Source organism: Microtus pennsylvanicus, chromosome 6 (assembly GCF_037038515.1).
Source record: "Microtus pennsylvanicus isolate mMicPen1 chromosome 6, mMicPen1.hap1, whole genome shotgun sequence".
Taxonomy (NCBI): Eukaryota; Metazoa; Chordata; class Mammalia; order Rodentia; family Cricetidae; genus Microtus; species Microtus pennsylvanicus.
The window spans coordinates 11,010,196-11,036,244 of NC_134584.1; the positions used below are offsets into that span (position 1 = coordinate 11,010,196).

General features: G+C 46.5%; 2 protein-coding genes across 3 annotated transcripts in view; both read left to right on the forward strand.

The window, feature by feature from the left end:
- The window catches only part of Marchf6 (membrane associated ring-CH-type finger 6), a 63,375-nt gene extending 59,344 nt beyond the window's left edge, over positions 1 to 4,031 (forward strand). For both annotated transcript variants that reach the window (XM_075975790.1, XM_075975791.1), the window contains exon 26: positions 764 to 4,031. In XM_075975790.1, coding sequence (XP_075831905.1) covers positions 764 to 854 — 91 coding nt within the window. In that variant the 3' untranslated portion in view covers positions 855 to 4,031. The remainder of the gene's footprint in view (positions 1 to 763) is intronic.
- A 1,957-nt stretch (positions 4,032 to 5,988) lies between these two features.
- Positions 5,989 to 15,151, forward strand: Ropn1l (rhophilin associated tail protein 1 like). Its single transcript, XM_075977798.1, has 5 exons — positions 5,989 to 6,281; positions 8,005 to 8,128; positions 9,348 to 9,512; positions 14,361 to 14,536; positions 14,985 to 15,151. Exons 1-5 carry the CDS (start codon positions 6,151 to 6,153, stop codon positions 15,046 to 15,048), a joined length of 660 nt encoding a protein of 219 aa, XP_075833913.1. The 5' UTR covers positions 5,989 to 6,150; the 3' UTR covers positions 15,049 to 15,151.
- Positions 15,152 to 26,049: the final 10,898 nt, after the last annotated feature.

A 26,049-nucleotide genomic window follows, 5' to 3' on the forward strand; every position in this document is an offset into this window, starting at 1 on the left:
ACAGATGGTTGTGAGCCACCATGTGGTTGCTGGGACTTGAACTCAGGACCTCTGGAAGAGCAGCCAGTACTGTAACCTCTGAGCCATCTCTCCAGCCCCCATCTAGCTACTCTTAAGGTGGTGTCATTTTGTGGCATGATAAATCATATGAGAAAAATGAAGTGCTACTTTGTAGCATCAGCAGGGTTTGCTAACAGATTGAGTGTGTGGAGTTTTTATGGCTGGAAATAAGGGCATCCTGAGGAGGGTAAAACTGGGAACTTCTGTAAACAGAGACTGCACTTTCATTTCCCAGCCACACAGATCTGAGTAGTCACACAGAAACTATTAATTACAACACTGTGGTCAATGACTTAGGCGTATTCCTAGCTAGCCCTTATATCTTAAATTAACCCATTTCTATTAATCTGTGTATCACCATGAGGCTGTGACTTACTGGTAACATTCTGTCATCTTTCTCCATCAGCGGCTACATGGCGTCTCTTTGACTCCTTATGCTCTCTCTCTATCTCTGTTCAGATTTCCCATCTGGCTTTACTTTGCTAAGCCATTGGCCAAAACAGCTTTATTTATCAACCAATAAAAGCATCAAATATACAGAAGAACATCCCACATCAAACTTCCCTGGCTTGAGAGAAGTCTGAGTCCTATCATGTGTCTTACAAAGAAAGCAAGTTCCCACAGACCACCCCTCACAGGAAGCCTTGCTCCTAGTAATGTGTGAGTTGTAAAGGAAAGTAACCAGCCTGTTTTTGCATTCTAGGTACCTTGTGGGGCAGCGCCTGGTAAACTATGAACGCAAATCTGGCAAGCAAGGCCCATCCACGCCACCTCCACAGTTGTCCCAGGAATAAACTGCTTATCTCAGTTCCTTGACCTTCTCCTTGCCTTCCCATGTCCTTTTTTGTGGACTTCTCACTTTGGAGATTCTCCCCATGATCTCTCAGCATTGTTTTTAAGTTAAACGTACTTGACTTGTGTCCTCAGCATTCAGAGAGCGGCACATCTGGCACTGCTGCTCCTCCCTGCATCTGCGACATCACTGCTGTCTGAGATCTGTACATGTGTAAATAGGAGTTCCTCGATGCCCTAAACCTTGGATTAAACAGAATGTGCATTGTACATCTTTAACAAATGTATATTAATTTATTAAATCTAGTTGTCACTTTATTTTGGACCTGCTATGAGCGACAGGAAAATGTGCCACAGAGCAGTAGTGCATAGGCGAGACAGAGTGACATCCGTGGAGCACAATTCACGGTGTTGCCAATAATTCTCACCAGGTCACTGCGTCCTGGCCTTGGCTGGTCAGTCCTTACCAGGAGCTGCATAGCGGTGGTGTCTAGTAAGGGGCATGGACAGAGTGCCTCGCAGACAGCCGTGTGTGGAAGTTATTCCCTGTAACACCAAAGCTGTTGTACGTTTTCATGTGTCTGTGTTTGTAATATTGTATAGTATGTTGTGCTAGATGAGGAAATTATTTTTAATTTTGATAATTTACTATTCCTAATGATTAGCATTGGGAGTTGGGGTTTTGTGCTTGTTAGGGGCATGTTTGTACTTAGAAAGATAAACTATCAGTGAAGATTTTCATTAGTTTCTTCCCCTTCATACAGCTCTTTCTTTCTGTCAGCAGTGGCCAAAAGTGTCATGCCAGGTGAGCAGTCTTAGTGGATACCATCATACAAACAGCATGCATGTGAGGCATTGTGACGGGCCGGAGGCTCACGTTGGGCCGTGTTGTGGGACTTGAACACCCATCATGGTGCTGGTGTGCTGCCGCCGAGGAAATCTGTTTTCAAAGCCGTTTGTTTGTGGTAAACTGCAAATAAAACTATGTTTTATTTGTGGAAAGGAAGCAGGCTGAGCTGGTATTTTCCCATAGGAAGGATCGCATTGGAGACGTGCTGTGAATCGTAGAGAAGAGAATGCTCAACCTAGCTCCCCTAGCCAAAGCCCACATTTGAAGTTTAAAAGAATAGGATGGTTGGTCCGCCATCCAAGTGTTTAATGGTGAAGGTGTACTGTAAGGGTAGTGGTAGGAGCTTTCCTAGGCTGTAAAGGAATTCCACAGAGTATTAAAACCCGCAGGTGGAGTTTTTTGTTTTTCCCCCTCTCTTTTTAAGTACAAAAGCCAAACATAAGCTACCAAAATGAAGAGCAATGTGTTCAGCTTTTGTTGTTTTTTTTATTCACCAAGTGATAAGCAAGTACTTTGTTTTTAAAACGCAGTATATTTAAAACAAGAACAGTGCTCGCCATGGGATCCAGTGTTAACACTGTCTGTCACTTTTCTCTGGTGCATAAAGTAGGGTCCCTCTAGCAAACCCACCTTCACTTACAGGTGATGTGCTGCCACCTGTCATGGGATGGGACTATAAAACTGAATCTTTTGGGGAGAAAGATGTCACTGAATTGGGCATATAATATTATTTATGTTTCATTTTTATTTTTTAAAGAATGTATGGATCTACCACAAAAAAGTTAAAAATTATTAATCCTCCAAAATATTAAATGAACCTTGTTTTGTTGAAAAACAAACACAAGCAGTACAGGTTACCAACATTTGCCCCATATTACTGGCAGGAGACTCTGCTCTCTTACTGAGGAATTCAAGATTTTCAGTTGTGTTGTGTCCTGTGGCTTTCAGTTAAATATATTCTCAAGGATTTATCGTGAATAACGTTTGCTAGGGTGACATGCATATATACAAATATTAAAACCCTCAGTTCAGAAACTGTGTTTCTATTTGCTGCCTGTTTTTACAGGGAATTTAAAAAGTTCTGCTTCATTTTGAATTGGGCTAATCCAGTCTTCAAGGAAGTTTACTAGAAAAGACCTTTGTGCTTTATTATTTGTAATTTGAAGACAAATCACCAATTGGGATTAGTTTTACATGACCAGTTATTAGATGGTCAGTTTGAAACATGTAGTTGTTCATTATTAGCAAATTATGGGTTGATTTTTAAATGACAAGGTACTAATAGTCTAGGTGAAAGCAGAAGAAAATGCCAATGTAAACCTTGTATGTAGCCAACCTTAAGTTCTGTGTGTATGGTCATGGTCCCCACCTCCGACTCCCATGCTCTAGGGGAAAGAAGGAGATAGGACATCTCTACTCTAGATGCGAACAAGTAATCTTTATTTCAACATTTGGTTTGATTAGTACTACTATGAAATCTTCAATTGTCCCTCTTTTCACATAAGTAACTTTCCTCTGATGAATTTATCTAGTAGTCAAAGTCTATTCTTAAATTTAGGTTGGGCTGATGAATTTTTAAGACAAACACAAAAGATGCATTTGGCTGCTTCTACACTGTTGTGTTTGTAGACACAGGAGCTGGTGCCCTTATACAAGAATTCTGGCCCTTGTCACGGTGCTGCAAAGTAGCTTCTTCCTTTCCTCTCCAGGATGGGAGAGTATTAGGCTAGTTCCTGGGATGCCTCACTTTTTACATTGTGACGTTCAAAGTTCTTGTCTAAAACAGTCCTAGAATCTTAACAGTTCAGTCATTATCAAGGGAAAAGATGAAAACAAAGTACCACTGAAGTATTGTGAAGACCTCATTTATGACGGGGCTGGAGCTGCCCCATCCACACTGTTTGCCCTGTCAGTTGGATGTTTTGTTTTGTTTTCAACGTATTGCTGTGTCAAATTTTCAAACAAACAGCTGTCATGAGTAAGGGCTTCTTTCAAATACTCTCTAATACCTTTGGCATTAGTATAAAGATAGGCAGTATACAAGATATGTGTGTTTCCATTTCTGTCTGTTTGTATGAGTGCCTCATTTTGTAATCATGACAGTCCCTTGTACCTTAGATGGAAATGAACGGCTAAGACCTAGGAGTGTCTGTTGTAGGCGTGAGATAGAACACTCAGTGATGTGGGATGTCAGTTTTCTATTACCGCAAACACCTCTTCCCAGACCAATTTTATGTATATATATTCAAAAATGCTCCCTTTTTTATGTGGTCATTTGTTGCCTCTGAGTTAAAGAGAACAGAATTGAATAAAGTGAATGTTAGTTGTAGCCTTGTTTTCTTTTCGGTTGTGTGTTTTTACTCTGAACCTGAGTGTACTGGGATGAATGATGCCTCTCCGCTTGTGCCCCAGGCTGAACTGCCCCCTTCCTTCATCTTCATGCCATGAGCCTTCTTTGGGATGGAGACTGTGCTAAGGACGTGTCAGAAACCATGTACCAGAGAATGAAAGGGTTACATGACTTTTTACGGTAAAAAGATCTTTTGATTTTAGGGGCCATTTTTGATTTTTCTTAAAGTTTTTTAAAAATATTTATTTATTTATTATGTATACAATATTCTGTCTGTGTGTATGCCTGTAGGCCAGAAGAGGGCACCAGACCCCATTACAGATGGTTGTGAGCCACCGTGTGGTTGCTGGGAATTGAACTCAGAACCTTAAAAGGCAATACTCTTAACCTCTGAGCCATCTCTCCAGCCCTGATTTTTTTATTTGTAAGTTCAAAAACTTTTTCTTCAAAAACATTTAACATTTTCCTTATTTCCACCCAGTTAGAGATATTGTTACTTAATGTGGGAGTGGTGAAAAAAAATGCTCTTTGACTCACAGACATCTTTTAATCTGTGAAGCTGTAAGTTCATCAAAGGAAATCAGTACTCAGAAAATTGGCCATTAATTCTTACCTACTCATTTCAAACAGAGTGTGTCAAGAGACCAAGAAATTAGTCTCTTAGGGAAGATGTCTGACTTCAAGGACCAGTGAAGAACAGTGACAAAGATGGGAGGGGCACGTCAGATGCCTGGGCCAGCACACAGGCAGACTGCTGGGACCTCACTGCTTCCTCTGGAGAATCTATAGCACACAGCACACAGAGGGGCGCGTCAGATGCTGGGGCCAGCACACAGGCAGACTGCTGGGACCTCACCGCTTCCTCCAGAGAATCTATAGCTCTTTGCATCATTTTACAGTGTTCATTTATGAATCCTTTTCTTTGCCTATATAATAGTACCTTTATTCATTTGTTGTTTAGGACATCCTTGGAGGAGGTGAGTTCCTTGCAGCTGTTTGTGGGTCTGGTAAAGAACACACTCCCATAGGTAGACAGTGAATTCTTCACAGGGTGCATAGATGCTGAGAAAACTGAAGTAATTGGATGATGGTTACACAATGAAAAGCAAACTGATAAACCGATTGACACCACAGGTAAGGTAATCAAGGGCAAAGTGAGGTAGCCCTAAGTAAGGCCCAAAACGGCAGCTTCTGGAGGAAAATGATTTTTTGAAGGTCAGTCGTGAGCTAGGCACATGTTTTTGTTTTTTTTAAAGGATATATTCATTTAAGGAAAAAAATTGTCAAAATTTAAACCTCTAAGAGACTTCACTAAGAATAAAAAGAACAAGTGCCTTGGTGTAGATTGTTCTATGGCATTTCCAGCTTTATGGGTCATGTGCCTAATTTTTTGTGGTGGTGGTGGTGTGGGCTGGGGACAGACTGGTTGCCCAGGCTGGTCTCCCAACTCAGCCCTGCCCCAGCCTGAGTCACTGAAACCACGCTGTGTGCCAGTCTCCATGGACATTTTATTTATTCCTCATTCTCAGGCTTAAGTTCTTTTGTAGGATAAATAGATTATTAGCTATATTAGCAGTGTAGCCAAGGCATCGGGAAATTCTGTAGTCCCCAGATATGTGAGCATTTCTGTCAACACTGAGAGTTCTTAATCATTCTATCAACGTAAATGGTTTTTTACCAAAGCTGTTTTATTTTGGAAAAGTGTATTCATATGGGGGACGGGGTGCATGTGGACCAGATGGAGCCTAGTCCACAGCAAGAGGTGCCAAGCCAAGGTCCTGGTTTCAGAAGACAGTTGATGACCTCCTGGGATTCAAACTGGCTCAACCTAGTGTTTTAGGAAAACAGCGCTCTACCCTATGCAGGGGTGGTCACTTAAAGACTGTGCGCTTGCGCAGCTCAGGTTGCCTAGATACCTCACGCCACAAGCGCGCGCGCGTGCTCTTGGGCTGAGGGCGGTTGGGCCTCAGTTCCCTCAGGAGCAGGCGGAGGAGCCGGTGAGAAGCGGAGTGCGGAGTGCGGCTGCTGCGCTGACTCCTGCCTCTCCTCCCCCGCAGCACACCGGACGCCTGAGCGCCTGTGCGGTCTGCCAAGAGCGATGCCGCTGCCCGACACCATGTTCTGCGCGCAGCAGATCCACATTCCCCCGGAGCTGCCCGACATCCTGAAGCAGTTCACCAAGGCTGCCATCCGCACGCAGCCGGTGGACGTTCTGCAGTGGTCAGCGGGGTAAGCGCTGGCTGAGAACCTCACTCGGTTACCGAGTACAGACGCTTCAGTTCTGAGTGTAGACTAAAGACTGAGTTAAAAATCAGCTACAGGGGCGTTTATAAATAAAACCGCCTAGAACAGTGTGCTTATGCCGCCTCCTCCCCAGGATGAGGTGTGCAAAGGCTGTCATCCACGAGAATCGGACAGTGAGAAACATTAACACCCTAGTGACAGAAACACCTTAGCTGGGACCAGACCATTATAATCCTACTACTTTTGGTTTTTACAAGAGAGTTCTTTGCCACTTCTAAAATCACCCCTTAGAGGAACAAAAGTCTTAGCAGTATAGGCAGAAATGACACTAAGGGGCCAGCAGAGAGGGTTTCTTCTGGTCTACTGTCTCCACTGTCCATGTCCGCCTATGTGACAGATTTAGACAGTGTTTGGTGGCTCATACATACCTGTTGCCCTGGTGTTTTAAGTTCATTTTGCTGTTGTTTTGTTTTGCTGGCTACAAGTTCTTTGGTTAACAACTGTCCGGTACAACTGGACAAACCTGTTGTGAGTTCACTCCTGAATGGTTGCCCCGGGCCATTTCTGTGTTTGCCTTCAGCCAGGGCATTTTCAGTGACCTTGGAAGAAACAATTGAGGGGGAAGTACCTGGCAACGAGGGGAAAATGGAAAGTAAGTGACCACTGTAAGCCCAAGTGTTTAATGTCGAATACCTCAGAAAGCAGCTGTTAAAAAATGAATAGCCTCAGGCACGGAGCGCCCAGAGTAGTTGCTTGCTTTTCCCTAAGGACCTGAATTGAACCCCTAGCACCCTGTCGTACAGCTCACAGTGGTCTGTAGCTCTGGCTCCAGGACATCTGCACTCCTGTGCCCCTACCCACATGTAGAATACCTATACTAAAAATAAAGGTCTTCTTTAAAAAGTGAAGTAGCACAGCATTGGGTTGTGGTCCCTTCGTCCACGTTTTCAAAGCTCTCGGAGGAAATGGAACAATGAGCAACAATGAGATAACGGTACAGTGAGGTCCCCCTGGCTGTCACTTGGTGCTTCCGGGAGCCTCTGATATCAGTCGTCACGTTTGCTTTGCTGATAGGGAAACCAGGGCACACAGTAAAGGATTTCTCAGCACAGGTACCTGCGGTGGTATTTTGTTTGTGCTCTAACAAAACTTGCTTGAGGATCACAGCGTGGAGCGGGCCACTAGTTAGCCCTAGAGGCCAGGCAGTGGTTGTATGTAGTGGCGTTTCACTTGTGTTTTAATAAATAAAGCTTGCCTGAAGATCAGAGAGTGAAACAGCTCCCCTGGCCAGCCTTACAGACCAGGCAGTGGTGGCTCACACCTTTAATCCCAGTACTTGGGAGTCACAAAAAGAATCCCAGCGCTAGGGCAGTAGAGACAGGAAGCATAGCAGAGGGGAATATATACAGGAAGGAGGAGATGGGAGCTCAAGGCATTCAGTCTGAGGAGTCCCAGAAACAAGATTGCCCGTTCGGTCTGAGGTAGGAACTAGCGGCTGGCTGCTCTGCTTCTCAGATCTTTCAGCATTTACTCCTATATCAGACTCAAGGTTTTTATCGTTAAGACCAATTAGAGATGGCACTACAGGCACCAGGACTTTGATGTTTGCAGTTGGCCTTGGGAGCTCTGAGCACATTTGTTGGGTGTCTCTGCGTGCCTTGGGTGCTCCCTGAGTATTGATGCTCTTCAGCGATGTTTCTCGTTCCAGGTACTTTTCAGCCCTGTCCAGAGGAGACCCACTTCCTGTAAAGGACAGAATTGAAATGCCTGTGGCCACTCAGAAGACCGACTCAGGCCTGACCCAGGGGCTCCTGAAAGTCCTGCACAAGCAGGTGGGTGACCCCCTTGACTGCCTGTGCTTCGGATACCGTACTGTGCCCCTTGCAACATTGGGACAGCTGCCCCTTGTCCTGAGGCCTGTCCTGCCACATTTAAAGAACCCCAATAGCTAGCTTTTCGTGTATAGATGTTACTTTCGTTTGGTGAATGTGTGTTGGGCGTGTGTGTTGGATATGTTTGTGTGTGTGCAGGTACATGGGCTGTGTGTGTACCAGAGATCACACACCCACACATTTGTTTCATACGTTAGTTTTTTGAGACAGGAACTTGCCATATAGTCCAGGATATCCTCAAACTTGAGGTGACCCTCCTGTCTCAGCTTCCTGGGTGCGAGGGCTACAGATGTGCATTCTTCTCTGGTTTTGAAGTTCCTTTTTTACTGGGAAATAATTTGGACAGTAGGAAACATGTGCTTCATGTCTGCATGTTCATTTCAGGAGGCCAGGGTAAAGCTGTTTTCTTCATTGTCCCTCCCCTCCCTCTCCTCTCCTCTCCCCTCTCCTCCCCTTTTTTCCCCCTCTCCTCCCCTTTCCTCCCCTCTCCTCTCCTTAATTCCCTTCTCCTTTCCCGTGTGTGTGTGTGTGTGTGCGCGCGCGCGCGCGCGCGCGCGTGTGTGCATGCGTACTTGAATGTCTGTCCATGAGTGTGCACGAGTCTGCAGTGTGTTTGCCAGAAGTCAGCTCACATATCTTCCTGAATATTCTCCACCTTATTTTTTGAGACAGGGTCTCTCACTAAACCTAGAGCACAATGTTTCAGGCTCACAAACCTGGAGGCTGTGACACCAGATTTTATTTTATTTTATTTTGATTTTCGAGACAGGGTTTCTCCGTAGCTTTTGGTTCCTGTCCTGGAACTAGCTCTTGTAGATCAGGCTGGCATCGAACTCACAGAGATCAGCCTGCCTCTGCCTCCCGAGTGCTGGGATTAAAGGCGTGCGCCACCACCGCCCACCTGTGACACCAGATTTTAAAGTATATGCCACCACACCCAGCTTTTCGATGGGTGTTTGAGTGGCAAGCACTTCCCCACTGAGCCATCCTCTAGCTGCCCCCCTCCCCCCTTTCATCACCAGGTGGATGCAGTCCCCCATATATAGCCCATACCCCCTCTGTGTGTACATAGGGGTTACCCAGCCATCAGAAGCATCATTTTAGTTTCCCGTGCTTTTCCCGCTTCCACTGAATGTGTCATATTGTGTCTCCTAAACAGTGTAGCCACAAACAATACATGGAATTACCGGATCTTGAGAAGAAGTGGAAAAATTTGTGCCTGCCGGTAGAAAAGTTCAGAGCTCTCCTGGAGCTGGACCCGTGTGAAGACAACAAGATCGAGTGGATAAAGTTTCTAGCGCTTGGCTGCAGCTCCCTGGGTGGCGTATGTACCTTAAATAGCATCTAATATTATAATTATTATCTTATAATCTGTGTAATTAATTATATTCCTGGCTTAAAAATAATTTGGGTCAAAAAAATACTTGGGTTTAAGTAACTACAGAAAACACTTTGATTACTTTATTAACGTTCTCGGAAAAAACATCAAATTTTTCTGGAAACGATGTTTTTCCAGACTTAGTTATGTGATGAAGACCTCAATTCAAAAGATGTTAAGAATGGAGCAAACACATGGATACTCTTGGAATCTATCTAGGTTTTCAAATGGGGTATACAAATGAGCTCTTTTATTAACAGATGTCTTCATCTGTGGAAAGAGACATTAAATTCCATTGGATTTGACTTATTATCCAGTATTGATAAGTAGTAGATACAGTGTAACTGTCCTGCCGTTACAATGTAACTCCAGCAGTTTAGGACTAAGATGTTAGGATGCTTGAGGATCACTGGATTCCTGAGCCTGGGGACTCGGGCATGAGTTGGAAGGGTGTGGGCAGAGCTTCCTTGGGAGGCCCCAGTGTGATCAGCGTGTGGTGAAGTGAAGGGTGACTTGATGTTTGTGAAGAAAGGGACTTCAGGAGGGGAAGCAGCCTTCTGCTGGCTGGATAAGCACGTTGTATTGCTCCTTCAGTCTCTACACTCCTCGTTATATAACTGTACGTAATTCATAATCCTTGTTTAATGTCCAGTCATCTTTAAAAAGGGTCTTTATTTAATTTTTTATTAATTTTTAAATTTGTATGTGTGTGGGTTGGGGGTTGTAAACATGAATGAATGCCTCTAGAGGCCAGAATAGGGTGCTGGATCCCTTGTTAGCCTTCTGACATGGGTGCTGGGAACTGAGCTCAGGTCTTCTGGAAGGGCACTTAACCTGCAATTGCTTCTGCTCCCTTCTTCCCCAGCTTTGTCCCACGTGCAAGTTTCTTATTCTGTTTTACTTTATAAAAAGTTTCTCTGCATAGAATTGCCCAGCATGAACTTGAAGGGGAACACAAGTAAAGTAATCTCACAGTAGCTCTGAATTGGGTATAATAAAGGGTTCATTATTTAAAGAGGAACTCACAGATCACAGGGCTGAACAGGAACTGAATCCAACATCCAGGTGTGAAAACAGGGTGGGGGAACGCTGCACCTTTTTGGTACCCAAGGCCATGCCCAACCTGGTTGAGCCTCTCAAAGGCCACTGACTGAAGGAGGTTCCCCATCAGCTCCCTTTTTCTAAATAAGAGAGTTTTAAACCCAATACAAAACTATATACAATAAGAACAGATATCAAGTATAAAAATTAGAATTACAACCAGCATAAACAATATTAAGCAAGAGACATATGTTGACTGTTTTAATAATTATTTTATTTTAAGGAGTCTAAGTCTTATATTAGAAATGGCTTGGCTAAGTCATGAGAAGAAGGTAACTATGACTATCTAGTCTTTAATCCCATTAAAGTCCTGGGAAGGGAAATAATATTACTTGAGTAGGCAGGAAGTACAATCAAGTGGCTTTAAAAATGTACAGTAAATGACAGACAACTGGCTTCATGGGCAATCACCCAAAGTCTCATTTGCAATGTTGGAGCAGACAACTTTGACTAAGGCCTAGAGTGACTGACAGACCATTTTTAGAGGCAGGAAAAAAATTAAAACTGTTTTACCCTATTTTGGCAAGGTTTGACAGTCTTTTTTCTTGTGTCCTGCTTGTCCTCTCTGGACATTGCGCATTTTGTCAGTGGTCGGGGCATGGGCAGTTCCTTGCCCAAAGGCCAATTTTGCCAAGAAGAAAACAAGCTCCAAGTGGAGTGTGTTTGGTGCTCAACATTCTCTTGGGAATAGATCGGTGCTGCCAGGAGCAACTGTGTCTCACGTCCATAGAATTCTAAGTTATTTAAATGTCATGTTCTACAGCTCTTTGAAGTGGTTGAAGATTACCTTTCTATGTGGAATACAATCTCTATGTGTCTAAAGAGCCTGAATAATTTAACTATAAGTGAGACAAACATGGATGATTATGACCTATAATTTTTAATGGCTATATTATGTAAAGACTAAAACTTTATATTAGACAATCTTTAAATAATTATGCATCAAATAAGGACAGTGTCCTCAAAATGTAAACAATGTATATGTATCTTGATCAGAGGTAGAAGTGTATAATACAATATGATAAATATATCATAAAATTGTATCAGTATACAAAATGTCTTAAGCAGAGGTAGAAACATGCATGCATACAATATGACAAAATAACTTTGCATAGGTGTACAAATATTGTGAACAGAAATAGGAGCATATTTAGCAAATATAATTTGAACTTGTAGTGTGTGCCCTCTCCTGCTGGCCTTCCTGCCTGCCAACGTTACGCTTTCTGCTCCTTTGCATTAAATACATGCTTTCACCCATGTCCCAGGAAGTGCACCACCCGAGCTAATGTTCCCTTTTTGATGGGATAGTCCGCTTCATTCCCAGCGGCCTTGCTGTGTCCCTTTGTCTACTGTAGCTCCCGCATGTCTGTCCCTGGAGAGAAGGCAGGTGTCAGGCTGGTGGCTGCAGGGCCAGCAATGGTCGGGTATGTGGGTTTTGGTCAGCCCCTGGCCTCATTGTGCTGAGGCACAGACTCTGCCAAAGCAAGAGTCCTCACAAAGGCTGTGCTGTCCAGTGGGAATTCCCTGGAAAGACAAAGCCAGGTGTGATTGGTTATTAGAGAAACTGTGTCACTGGACTCATCAGGAACTCCGAAATTAGCATTTTCATAGCGTGGAATTAATATCTAACATTTGGAGTTGATTTTGATGGCATATGCCTCTAAAAATGGCATGAAAATTTGATATTAACATGAGAATTAACAATGAGAAACAAGATAATTCATGATTTATGAATAATTTTGTCCCACCTCTCCAGTCATGAAAATAAATCCGAGATGTATTCAGTGAGTGACACTAGGTGGCACCATTTTGTGAAGAATGGAGCTTCATCTTCCACCATGACTAACTACTTCAAAACCCAAGTTCCTGTTTTTTTTCTATACTACTTAGTTCTTATGAAATCAGTTTACGTCACCGTATGCTTCCTTCCTGTCCCCTAACCTAGGTGACTTTTTGGCACTGACCTTGCTGCTTGCCTTAATTCTCTTGGGTACCAGATACCATAGAGGTGCTAGAGTGCCAGAGTGCCGCTGGGAGCGCGGAGCCTTTCCTGTACACACACACACACACACACACACACACACACACACACACACACACACACGGGGAAGGAGAAGGGAATTAAGGAGAGGAGAGGGGAGGAAAGGGGAGGAGAGGGGGAAAAAAGGGGAGGAGAGGGGAGAGGAGAGGAGAGGGAGGGGAGGGACAATGAAGAAAACAGCTTTATCCTGGCCTCCTGAAATGAACATGCAGACATGAAGCACATGTTTCCTACTGTCCAAATTATTTCCCAGTAAAAAAGGAACTTCAAAACCAGAGAAGAATGCACATCTGTAGCCCTCGCACCCAGGAAGCTGAGACAGGAGGGTCACCTCAAGTTTGAGGATATCCTGGACTATATGGCAAGTTCCTGTCTCAAAAAACTAACGTATGAAACAAATGTGTGGGTGTGTGATCTCTGGTACACACACAGCCCATGTACCTGCACACACACAAACATATCCAACACACACGCCCAACACACATTCACCAAACGAAAGTAACATCTATACACGAAAAGCTAGCTATTGGGGTTCTTTAAATGTGGCAGGACAGGCCTCAGGACAAGGGGCAGCTGTCCCAATGTTGCAAGGGGCACAGTACGGTATCCGAAGCACAGGCAGTCAAGGGGGTCACCCACCTGCTTGTGCAGGACTTTCAGGAGCCCCTGGGTCAGGCCTGAGTCGGTCTTCTGAGTGGCCACAGGCATTTCAATTCTGTCCTTTACAGGAAGTGGGTCTCCTCTGGACAGGGCTGAAAAGTACCTGGAACGAGAAACATCGCTGAAGAGCATCAATACTCAGGGAGCACCCAAGGCACGCAGAGACACCCAACAAATGTGCTCAGAGCTCCCAAGGCCCACCCTACACTGTGGAGAGTGAGCCCCACATGGTCACAAGCGCACTGACAGTACCACGGCTGTCCGTGCAGGCCCCACGTGTGCAGCCTGTGTTGCCTCTGTGGCCTGGACGTACACTGAGAACACGTTATGGTTCTCAAGAGAGACCATCTCATCATCTGCTTTGCAAACATTACCTTCCAAAAGGAGCTGGTGGGCGTGCTGGGTGCTATTACTTCTATCCCAGAGCCTGTCAAGAGGCAACGAAAGGGAGCAGGCAGATGCTGGCTCCTGGCTTGAGATGCTGTTCCTTGTGGTAGGCAGGGGGGTGTGTTCCAATGGCAGGTTCAGATATGCCATGCAGAGAGAGCTTGGGTACCGAGTTTATTTAGTGAGTAATGGGAATAGCATAAGAGTAAGGGGTTATGAAGCAGGGGAGGAAGAAGGGGAAGAGAGGTAGGCAGAAGAAGGTCAAAGAGAGAGCGAACAGGCTGGAGAGGGTGTGGGAGATGGCTGTCCTCCCAGGAAGGTGGTGGGGGCTGGGAGTGGGTGGGGTTTGTCTCTTAAAGGGACAGGATACCCAGGTGACAGGCCAGGTCAGCAGATTACAACAGGTATAAAATCCACGAATTCACTGTGTCTGTCAGTTGCATCCTGGTCAAGCCTTTCTGCTTTATGCTGTGGAAGCTGCGTTTCCTCTGATATCTCCTCCCCAAGATGAAGAGCACACTTGGGTTTCTGTTGCTGGTGTTGCCTTTAAGTTTCTGTGACCCCAAGAGTGACTGTGTCCTATCCTTGTCGCATTTCCTGCCTAGACACTGAACACCGCCATGAAGAATATCTGTGAGATCCTCACTGCTGACCCAGAGGGTGGGCCTGCTCAGATTCCATTTGATACTTTTTCCTACATCTACCAGTACTTGAGTTCACTGGACCCAGAACTCTCGGCCTCAGAGACGGAGACCTATCTTGCCACTTTAAGAGAGAAGTCGTAAGTACAGTTCTTTGTGGGTTCAGGTGGGCTGAGTTGGAGAATCCACCTCTTTACTGAGAATGTGCCCCTGGTGGAAGGAAGGCAAAGATGCTCGCCTTGATTCCAACAGTGTCGAAGAGGAGCAGCCTCTCAGAGATTATCGGCAACGAAGAGTTGCTGTGGGAGGCATGGGACGGTTACAGTGGTCACTGTCACGAGAACCGCAGTGTGTTCTGAGCAACTTTTGCCCACTTGCTAACATAAGAGTGGCTCCTAGCACTGGTGTTTTACCTAGAAAAAAAAAATCTACTCTTGTACAAGTAAATAGAGCTGTTCTGCTCAGCTGTTGCTTGTTAGCAGGAGTCTGTGGTGAGGCATCTCAAGGGCCCAGTGCTTGAGATAACCTTGTCAGCTACATGGTACCCTGTTAAATGACATCCTAATGACATCCCCATCTGTTTTCCAGTGAATCTAGGAAGAATGGCATGATAGGACTTTCGGACTTCTATGTTGCAAAAAAGACAGTATAGGAAGCCTTGACGAGAAAGCTCTGAAGACCATTAATACAGAGGAGAGCACATTTAATGTAGTGCCTTTGAAAACCGTGGCGCCAAATACAGCCTGTCATTAACCACGTCTGTGTGTTGTGTGACTCTTTCTCAGTGGAGCTGTAGTGTGCAGGTGCTCACGGGACTGCATAGTGACTGCTTCTCACTGTGTCTTGGGAGGGCCATACAGGTGACAACCTCAAAGTGGCAGGGGAGTGCAGGGAAGGAAATGGAGTGGGAACTTTTAAGTGTCCAGCCCTTCTGAAATGCACAGACACTTGCTCCCCGATGCCGAGACTCCCCTGGAAGTTGGGCCTTCTGTGACAAGTGCATTCATAGCCGGGAAACATTTTCTAATCTGGATGAGATGAGATTATTTTAAAAGCTATAACCCTGAAGAGCTGGCTCAAGAAATAACAGAGTTGGAATGGGGCTGTGGTAGAAGAAAAGAGAGAGACAATAGTTCTGTTTGAGGGATGTACCTCGGTGGTAGGATGCTAAAGAACAAAGATCCAGGTCCCCCACCCCACCCCACACCACCCCACCCTCGCTGAGAAGGCAAACACTGGGAGAGCCTCCTCTGCTGTTGAATGTCACACAGAGGACACTAGTCAACAATCTAAAAGCAAGCCTTCTCAGCTGATATAAGATTGTCTCAAAAATGCACACGTGTGTGTCTGTGCATGTGCGAGCGTGTTCTCTGGGGCCAGAAGAGGGCATCAGATCCTTGGCAATGGGATTACAGGGGATTGTGAGCGTGTTCTCTGGGGCTAGAGAGGGCGTCAGACCCTCAGCACTGGAGTTACTGGCGATTGTGAGCTGCCCGCTGTGGGTGCTGGGAATCATCCTCTAGGTCTCTGCCCTTCTTCACCTCTGAGCCACGTCCCCAGCCTGACATAGTTTTTATGGAGCTCTCCTGTGATAGAGTCACCCTTCCCTGCTCCTTCTGTGCAACCAACAGATCTCAAAGCCAAAGACTGGGTTTATTTGTTTGTTTGAGTCAGGGTCAAATCCTCAAACTCACTATGTAGCCAAGGGTGACCCTGAACTTTGGATCCTCCTATCCCCACTTTATAAACAACAACATAACACTAAATGTGAGGGGAAATCTTTGGTGGGACAGATGAGCCTCTCCCTGAGTCATGCGGGCCCGTCAGTTGTTGTTCTGACCCTACCCCGGTGGCTGAGCCCCTCCCTCACAAATGCTCTTCAGCGGTGGGACAGGATGAGAACAGTCGGTTATTTTCAGTGTCTGTACTAGATTGTTCCTTCGGCCTCTTTTTCCCAGATACCACTTCCCTGACCCATGCTGTGCCTGTCTTAGGCTGACTTCATGGCCTACAATGTCATGAGCTCAGTTCTGTGCCCCAAGTCTTCCAGGCAAAGCTGCCCAGCTCGAGTCACTTTTCTGGCTTGCATTTCCAGACTGACTCAGCCCTAGCTAGCACTGGGCCTGGGCCCTAGCTGGTTTCCTAGCACATGGCCATGAGCCTTGGCCCTGGAGCTCCCGGGATCCAGTGCTCATGTGGGTCTCCTCAAGTTGACTTGTCCCTTGGCCGTGACACAGGAGGAAGCACCACCCCCTCTGCCACCTCAATGTCTAATTCAGCATCAGCGTCAGGGTTGGCCTGGTCCTGTGGGCCACCCACCCCTGACCTGGAGGATGACTTCATATGCGCATAGGCCTCGTCAGTTTGGAGAACAGCTGTGAGACCCGAGACTGGACAACTCCGAGAGAAAACCAGAGAGAAATCCACGGGGTCTGGGCAGGTCCCTCAGAGCACAACGTCCAGGCCTGCTTTTATTCATACTGCATAGTGAGCCATAACTGCAGGAAAGCTAGCCCTGGGTGACAGAAGGGTAGTACCCAACTCAAAGCGATTTCCAGTGGGGAGCTCCAGAGGAGGAAACAGGACGACCTTAATGGAAACCAGTGTAAGGCAGTGCATTTCTGTTTTTAAGCTGAGAAAGTGAGGCCCTGAGAGCTGTTGTCGTCCCCCCTCCCCGTTTTGACACAGGATCTGTATCTCTGAATTGTGTGGAACTGTAGACCAGGCTAGCCTTGAACTAACTTATATGTAGACCAGGCTAGCCTTGAACTAACTTATATGTAGACCAGGCTAGCCTGGAACTTATGTTTATCCTCCTGCCTCTGCCTCCCATGCACGTCTCACCATACCTGGCGAGTTCAGTTAAAGTTTGTTCCTCCAGAACTGGGCTTTGTTTGGCTCTTTAGAAGGTTCTAGAGTGGTTTCTGGAAGGCTCAAGTGCTGGAGCTGGGTTCCTTGTGGTGGTGGTGAGTTGGTGGTACATGTAAGAGGGAGGACATCAGGGTGACAGGAATCTGAAGCAGCTGGTCATGTCCACAGCAAACACAGATGGGATGGATGTACGCATGCTTAATCTGATACCTCTCCAGGACCCAAATCCAGAGACTGTGCCACACCCCACAGGACACCTGGTCTCCCCCACAGGACACCTGGTCTCCTCCACAGGACACCTGGTCTCCCCCACGGACACCTGGGCTCTTCCATGGGCACCTGGGCTCCCGCATGGGGCACTTGGGCTCCCCCACGGGACACCTGGTCTCCCCCACGGACACCTGGGCTCTTCCATGGGCACCTGGGCTCCCGCATGGGACACTTGGGCTTCCCCACAGGACACAAGACACCTGGGCTCCCCCACAGGACATCCTTTGTTCTTAACTCTCCCAAATTGTTTTGACCTAGCAAGTTAGGTCATGAACTGCTAACAAAAAGAAAGACATAATCCTGGTGTCTTAAGGTTTCTATTGCTGTGAAGAGACACCATGACTTTGGCAGTTCTTATAAAGGAAAAGAGTTAACTGGAGTGGCTTCCAGTATCAGAGGTTTAGCCCATTATTATCATGGTTGGACATGATTGTTGGGGGCTGCAGACCCCTGGCCCCTTGACTTTCTTTGCCTGCCTCAGACCCTTTGCCTGCTGGAGTGAACTGAGAAAAACAACTTGTTTACCTGTATCTGCAGCTGCTCTGAGCACGAGACCCTGATGGCAGGGGAGTGGTTTCTGGTGAAGCCTGCAGCTGAAAGATCCCAAGAGCTGGGGCATGGCTATGAGTTAAGGAGTCCTACATAAGCTTCCCTGGAGCACAATAAAGTTGGCATATCAAGGATGACCCGTGTCCCCATCTATCTGTGTGCGTGTGTTTTTAAATCTCCAGGCTCTTGCCCAAGGCTCGCGTGCTGTAGCAGTAGCATGTAGAGAGCAGGCTTTACACATGGTGTCATGCAGACAGAGATGGTGCTGGAGAAGGAGCTGAGAGGAAGTGGTCTGAGACACTGAATTGAGCATTGTATGAGACCTCAAAGCCCACCCCTACAGTAACACACTAACTCTAAGAAGACCACACCCACTCCAACAAAGCCACACCTCCTATTAGTACCACTGCCTATGAGCTTATAGGGCCAATTACGTCCAAACCACCACCACTGGCCTTTGTCTAGTTCACAGCACCTGAACACATGCATCGTCTCAGAATGGTGCCCGACCCTCAAGCTCTGTTTCTGAGAGTAAATCTCGTCAGCCAGTTCCTGGTTAGGTTTCAAGAATGTACTTTGCGGTGGACTCTAGGTTCAAAGAGGATTTGGAAGTACCTGTCCTCCTAATGGGGGTCACTGGCTAGCCAAGCAAGGGATACAGTGGGACTCCCCTTTGGGTCATCACACTCCAGGGTCACCTCCATGTTCTGTCTCCATCTCTCCCTCAGGAGTCTGTTATCCCCTCTGGCCCTGGCTGCTCAGCTCAGATCCAGCCCCCCACCCCCACCCACCGTGTCCTGCCAGAGAGTCTGAGCTCCCCCAAACCCAAAGGTGCAAGATGAGCAGTGGTGTTTAATAACACATAAAGGAAATCACTTTCTAACCCATTTTTGTCCAGGAGCTTCAAGTACCTTCTTTTAGCACCTGTTTCAGGTCCCACACTTTTCTAAGGCAAAACCAGATGGCGTCCTCACAGTGTACCTGGCTCCCAGTTCCATGATGCACAGCTTCCCCTCATTACAGAGACTGCCTTCTCTTCAAACGCCAGCTTCATCTCGCCTGTGACAAGCAGAGGCATCTGTATCCCCTGCAGTGACTTCTTGTTAAACAGCCACAGGAAGCTGGGCCTTCAGTCAGATTAGTAACCACCCGGGGAAGTATGTGCCTGTGCAAAGTCGTTTGATGGCCGGCGGCTGTGCTGTACAGTAACAGCGCGCTCAACAGTCAGACAGAACTGGCCAAGTGACTGGTGTGCTTGGAAAAAGCCTCTTTAGGAGGCCAGAGTCACACCTTAGCTGCAGGACACTGGGGTCTGTGAGGACCCTGGCAGGTCCATAGATGTTCTGCTCTGAGGAGAGGAGCCGGGATCTCCACACATGGGAAAGGAGGCAGCCACCCCTCAGGGTTTAGCACCTTGGGAGGCAAAGAAGATTTTTTCAGTTTAAGCCTGATGATAATGAATCTCTGCACCAGAATAATCCAGCCCTGGTGTCTGAAAGACGTGGAGCCAAGGTTTATACATGGCTTGTGTTTGCTCCCTGAGGGTCGCGTGTTGGAAACTTTGTCCTCAGAATCCTAGTGTTGGGAGAGGTTAGTGTTTAAGAGGTGGTGCCACTAGGGTGTTGGGGGGAAGACTTGGGGATTAAGGACACTTGGAGCTTTTACAGAAACCCAAATTCAGGACCCAGTACCTGTACCAAGCAGCTGCCAACTTCCTGTCATTCCAGCTCCAGGGGATGAGAAGTCCTCTTCTGGACTCTGAGGGCACCTGTCCTGATGCATGCATGCACCTCCCTCCCTCATATATACACATAATTAAATATGATTTTAATTTTCTAAAACAAGTCAGAGCCTAACTGGGGCCTCCCTCTCAGAAGGGATTATGGTAGAGATTCGGAGGCCCTGTGTTAGTTTTCACAAGAGTGAGCAGTAAGAACAGGCCTGATCCCCAGAGTCTTGTGTGTGTGTGTGTGTGTGTGTGTGTGTGTGTGTGTGTGTGTGTATGGGGGGTGCTGTGGATCAATCTTTGTACACTGTAAAGATGTATTACTCTCATTGGTTACTAAAGGGCTGACTGGTCTATAGTTGGGCAGGAAGGGACTGGGTGGGAGAGCCAGACTAGGAGGATGTTAGGAAGAAAAAGGGTGGAGTCTTGGGAGTCACAAGCCAGATATAGAGGAAGTAGGACGTGTAAAAAAATGAGGTAACAAGCCATGAGCCACATGGCAGCAGGTAAAAGAATAGAAATTGAATAAAAATGGGTTAATTTAAAATGTAAGAGCTAGTTGGTAATAAGCCTAAGCTATTGGCTGAGCATTATACATAGTTAATAGTAAATCTCTGTGTGGTTATTAGGAAAATGGCTGCTGGGACAGAAAAGTTTGCCTAAGGGGGGGGCAACACCATGGCCAACAGAGTGTTGATCCGTGAGAGGCACATCAATGGCTCACTGTGGATGTTCAAACTTTGAGAGTCTGACATTGGGTAGTTTATTTTAGGCATGTTTAAGCACAGTGCACTGTGGGAAAAAAACCTTTCCTGGTAACAATTAACTTGATCCCATGTTAGATAAAGCTTAGACATGACTACATAGAAACTCTTTGCAAAGTACACATGACATCGTCCATAAAAATGGGTTCTATAGATTGACAAGCTCATGATAAGGGTTTAGGGGGAAATCTGGTGTGTTCTCAGTCACATAGATAGTGCAATGGTCACCAGGCTATCAACTACGTCAGTCCCTAGTCTGACATAGAAAATAAAGGCTATACATCTCTTTCTTTGAAGAGACAGCCTGTGTGTTTGACATCCCTGTTCCCCTAGTGCTTATCCATGATCACAAGGACCTCTGCATCTCCTACGCTCTGGCTCATCTGGTGATGTGATCTCTCTTCTGTCTCCCATTGCTCCTACCTCTACATCCTTGCCAGAGTCAGACCATGCCAGGGTCACCATGCCCTTGAACTTCCAAGCCTGTGAGCTAAAGAAGCCCCCTTCCTTTACAAAAGTTACCCCACTTCAGATAGTTTACTGTAGCAACAACAATGACAAAAATGAGCAAATACACATGGCTTTGAAAAAAATCTGACTAATATCTCTGAGATTCAGTGAGGGATGAGGAATTGGAAAGCCAGAAGTGATGCATGTGTGTGTGTGTGTGAGGGTTGGTATGCTTGTTTATACATGTGTGTGTTTGCCCCTGCAGACACATGTAGAGGCCAGAAGTTGATGTCAGGTGTCTTCCTAAATTTCATCTCCACGTTATTTTCCAGGGTTTCTTCCAAACACCCAAAGCTCACTATTTTGGCTGTTCTGGGAACCTAGCTCCTGGGATCTCTGTCTCCACGCCCTTTTCCCCTAATGTCGAGGCTATAGGCATGTGCATGAACTTGGGCATGCTCAGCTGTTTTCATGTAGGTGCTGAGGATCCAAATTGAGGTTCTCATATTTGCACAGTAAATAGTTTACCCACTGAGCTCTTGCCAAGCCCACTTTCTGTGGTTTTGAGACAGGATCTTAGTGTAGCCCAAGCCACACTTTAAGTTCAGTCATCCTCCTGCCTCAGCCTCCTGAGTCCTTGGGTGCTGGACTGCAGGCATGCATACTATATGTCAGACACAAATTGTCTTAAGGTTTCAGCCTTAGCTTCTGAAGCCTCTCAGTCTGTCTGTCTGTCTGTCTCTCTGTGAACATCTATTGATATCTATCTATCTGCTCTCTAAGGAAATATTGAGCATCATTTTTTTCTTTCCTATAGGTGTTTATGGCATGTAAAAAAAGGCAGAGTGAAGAAGGGATGACTGGAAACATGAGAACACCTGGTGTGAAGGTGTGATGGTGTGAATATAACATGTGATCACCTGGTGTCAGGGGTGCTGAGGAGGGGCAGGCCCAAGCATCTGCTACTGCAATGATTTACACGCAACCCCTCATTTAGTTCCTGATCAGCTGTTATTTCCTGTCACTTGGTAGCACACTTGGGATTTCTGGTAAAGTAGGAAAATCTGACTTACAAATGGTTTTCAAATGTACTCAGATTTTTTATCTCAATTTAGCAATTAATGGGGATGAATATATAAATTAATCATCCAAGCAGAATGAGTCTGCTTCTTCAGTAATTTGCAGCCAGTCATTCTTTTCCAGAGTCTCGTCATTTCCACAGGCCCTTGAGACACTTGCAGGTCTGAATCTCTGCCCCAGCGTCTGGGAACTGAGCTGGGCTCAGAGCCCTTGCAGCAGAACCCGAACTTTCTCACCTGCTCTGCACAGCTGGCTCTCTTCTGCAGGAAGGGATTCCCCATAGATCTCCCAGGGGCAAGCCACCAAAGAGTTTACCGTCTTTCCAGGGAAGAAGAGGGACGCTCAAGCTTCCTGCCCCAGATTCAGGTGCACCCTCCTAGCCCACACGTCTGTCCCTCTCTAGTCTCTACACGAGCCAGCATTTCTGGCATCTGCCCCCACCCCTCTGCCCTGCCGTGAAATCAGAAGACCCAACAGGTAAAATACATTGAGCAATGTGACAGTTGATGCCAGTCTTCCTATGCATCTCTAGAGTGTGGCTGTGCCCAGCCCACCAGGAGGGAGTCAACTTGGACCCAGCTGACCTCAGATGGAGAAGAGCTTCTTCTGGGCTTCTGTCCCAGTCAGCCACCACCCCAGCGTCAATCTCATGTTCAGAGCAACACAGAAGTAGCAGGGACATGGCCAGGTGGGCAAGAGAGTGCATGCCAGGGGCCTGGCCGATGTTCCCGAGGGAAGCCTGGAGACCGGAAAGACACTTGTGCTGGGACATTTCCCTAGCACCTGTTATGGGCTGGATCTGGTGTCAAGTAAGAGCCTTGCATCCCACTGAGTTCTCACGCTCAGAAAGAGGCTCCTGCCACCCACGTTTTATGGATAAATTCCCAGCTCCTTGTTCGAGGTTAGTTAAAATGGGGATGGGGTGGTAAGACTATAAACCTGGGGAACCTGCTTTCAAAATCAAAGAAGAGAAAGGTGACTCCTGGGAAGGGGGCAATGACAGGATGGGGTAGGGGTTTATTTTTTGATTTCTAATCAGAATCGTGTGTAAAACAGGCTGCTTGTGAGGAACTCTTGAATAGAATTTGAGAGGAAGGTTTCATGGAAGATTGTTCACCAAGTGTGGGGGAGGTGTCTTGGTTCGTTTTCATTGCTATAACAATTCCTCAGACCAGATCGCTTACAGAGCATGCAGATGTATCCCTCTCAGCCTGGGATCCAAAGTGGTGCCTGCCTTACCGAGGGAGTCCTCCCCAGGGTCCCAAGGCTGCACAAGAGCTTCGCCTAGCAAAGGGCCTCGGCACCCACCAGCTTCCTCAGCAGGTGCTGAGCTGAGTCAGCCCTTGACCCTGCTTTTTCCTTGTCTTGTTTTCATGATCCATGTTGCGTATGGGTTTGTGCTTCGAATAGAATCACACACCAGTCTAAAAAAAGAGTTTAAAAGCAGCTAAAGAAAATGCAGGCAGAGGAACAAAAGTGGGTCGTTGGTTGTGCAAAGCCATGTGTGAGATGCCTGCAGAAACAGCATGTGCACGTGGCCTCTTTCTCCTCTCCTGATGCCCACCAGTGCACCACAGGCAGCTTCAGACACCCTCTATCTCTAAGCGGCAGACAATATTGAAGGTTTGTGTGTGTGTGGGGGGGGGCTGGAGAGATGGCTCAGAGGTTAAGAGCACTGGCTGCTCTTCCAGAGGACCTGAGTTCAATTCCCAGCAACCACATGGTGGCTCACAACCATCAATAATGAGAGCTGGTGCCCTCTTCTGGTGTGCAGACAGAACACTGTGTGTATAATAAATAAATCTTTTTAAAAAATATTGAAGGTGTTGGGACAGGGCACAGGGCTTCAAGGTGGGATACTGGCTTCACAGCTAAGTGTGGGGCTTAGGAAGGGGGAACCACTCAATCTTTGCCATCATTTGTAGTCTGCAGAAGATAGTGGAACACATAGTCTCTGTGTAGACAGAACAAACAAGCTAAGCTGCTGTATCAGAGTCACGTGGTTATATAATGTCGTTGTGCCTTAAAGCACACAGCCGGCTCTCTCTCTAGGGACCCCTGGACGAGGGCTTCTTGGTGGTGAAGCTCCTGTGCACCACGGGTCCTTCAGGGAAGTAGGTGCCTCCGTTTTCCTACATAGCTGGTTTCTCTTTTACTCTTTGGTGGCCTGTCACCCAGCTCCCAAATTAACATACAGAGACTTATTCTTACTTAAGAATGACCAGCCTTAGCTTGTCTTGTTTCTAGCCAGCTTCTCTAACTTAAATTATCCCGTTTCTCTTTATGTTTTGTCTCTGGGCTTTTTACCATTCTTTATTCTAAATATCTTCCTTTCTTTCTTGCTCCACGGCTGGTTGTGTGACTGGATGTCTGGCCCCTTCCTCTCCTCTTTTTCTTGCTCCCCCCTCTTTTCTTCTTCCAAGCCTAGATTTCTCCTGTGTATTTTCTGCCTGCCAGATCTGCCTATTTCTCCCTCCTGCCCAGCTATTGGCCATTCAGCTCTTTATTAGACCAATCAGGTGTTTTAGACAGGCAAAGTAACACAGCTTCATGGAGTTAAACAAATGCAACATCAAAGAATGCAGCACATCTTTGCATCATTAAACAAATGTTCCACAGCATAAACGAATGCAACACATCTTAAACTAATATTCCACAACACTCTTGCTTTGCCACCCTGAGACTGTAAAGGGAGCAGCTGGAAGAGTTAGAGCACATGGTCAGTCTTAAGATCCAGATTCAGAGATGCTGCTTGTCCCCTCCATCGGCCTTCCAGTGGGGGCAGAGGCAGGCTGAGTCATGTGACCATGCTGACCTGCTGGGCAATGGGATCTCCAGCAGAGCAGCCCGGTGCCCACCTGACTGTATCACGTGGCTGACAGCTGTCAACATCCTCCACCCCATTCCATCTCTTCCTCCTCGAGTCACAGAGCAAAGGTCCAGGTGCACACAGACAGTCCGGTAACAGCCTGGCCTTGGTGGGAAACCCGTGCCCCATCATCTGGTTTTAACATTTTTAGAATTAAGACCAAACAGAACTTGAGAAAAACAAACCAACTTTCCGTGCCGCAAAGTCGGAAGTGTTGAGGAGATGAAGAAAACAGTCCCTGTACATCTGCTAGGGAATACAGAGTTTTCCTCCCACGTAACAAATTAGAAACCATCTGAGACTCGAGAAACCCGAGCTCAGGTTTCCTGAGTCTGTTTGCATATGGAGCAATGGTAGAAAGTTCAGAAAACCATGAGTCAGTTTTGAAGAACTTTTGAGCACGAAGCGGGGAGGCGGCTGGAGGTTTTCAGTGCTTATGTGGAAGACCAATTCGGGGTGTAAGGATTTCAGGAGAATAACGACCCAAATAATGCCTGTGGAGTCATCGGCTATACTCTGGATCCGAGTTAGTGTCTGTCCACAGGTGCCGCTGGGAGATGATGAAACCTGGAAGAGGTGGGGCCTGTGGGGAGGGCGGTCCTTAGGTTGTCGGGTTGAAGCCCGGTCCTTGATAGCTTTTACTCGCTGGCTATGAATTAAGCAGCTTTAGCTTCACGCTCTTGGATGATGTCTTCTGTCCCTAGCAGAAGTTTCAAAGCAAAAGGTTTGCTCAGTCATTGAGTAGAACCCCCAAATCATGAGCTGAAACGAACTTCCTCACTTTGTAAGTTTGTGATTTCAGGTGTTTTGTGCAGCTAGAAATATTCTCTGTTCTGCTGGTCCCCCTGGATTGGTTTCTCTCTGCCTGCCTGTTTCCGAATAACCACTCTGAGGCTTATTATCAGTTACAATTGTTGGGCCAGTGGATTCGGCTATTATTGGCTAGCTCTAACTATGAATTAACCCATTTCTATTAGTTTATATTTACTGTGAGGCTCATAGTTTGTGGCCTCACATCTTGCATGGCGTCTCTCTGACTCTGCCCTTTCTCTCCCTGTATCTTTGTACTTCCCG

What these genes read in the sequence shown, in the direction of transcription:
- Ropn1l (XM_075977798.1), top strand. Translation starts at nt 6,151, where the DNA reads ATGCCGCTGCCCGACACCATGTTCTGCGCGCAGCAGATCCACATTCCC. An exon ending in TGAAAGTCCTGCACAAGCAG is followed by an intron (nt 8,129 to 9,347) that starts GTGGGTGACCCC and finishes TCTCCTAAACAG; the next exon opens with TGTAGCCACAAACAATACAT. An exon ending in GCCACTTTAAGAGAGAAGTC is followed by an intron (nt 14,537 to 14,984) that starts GTAAGTACAGTT and finishes TCTGTTTTCCAG; the next exon opens with TGAATCTAGGAAGAATGGCA.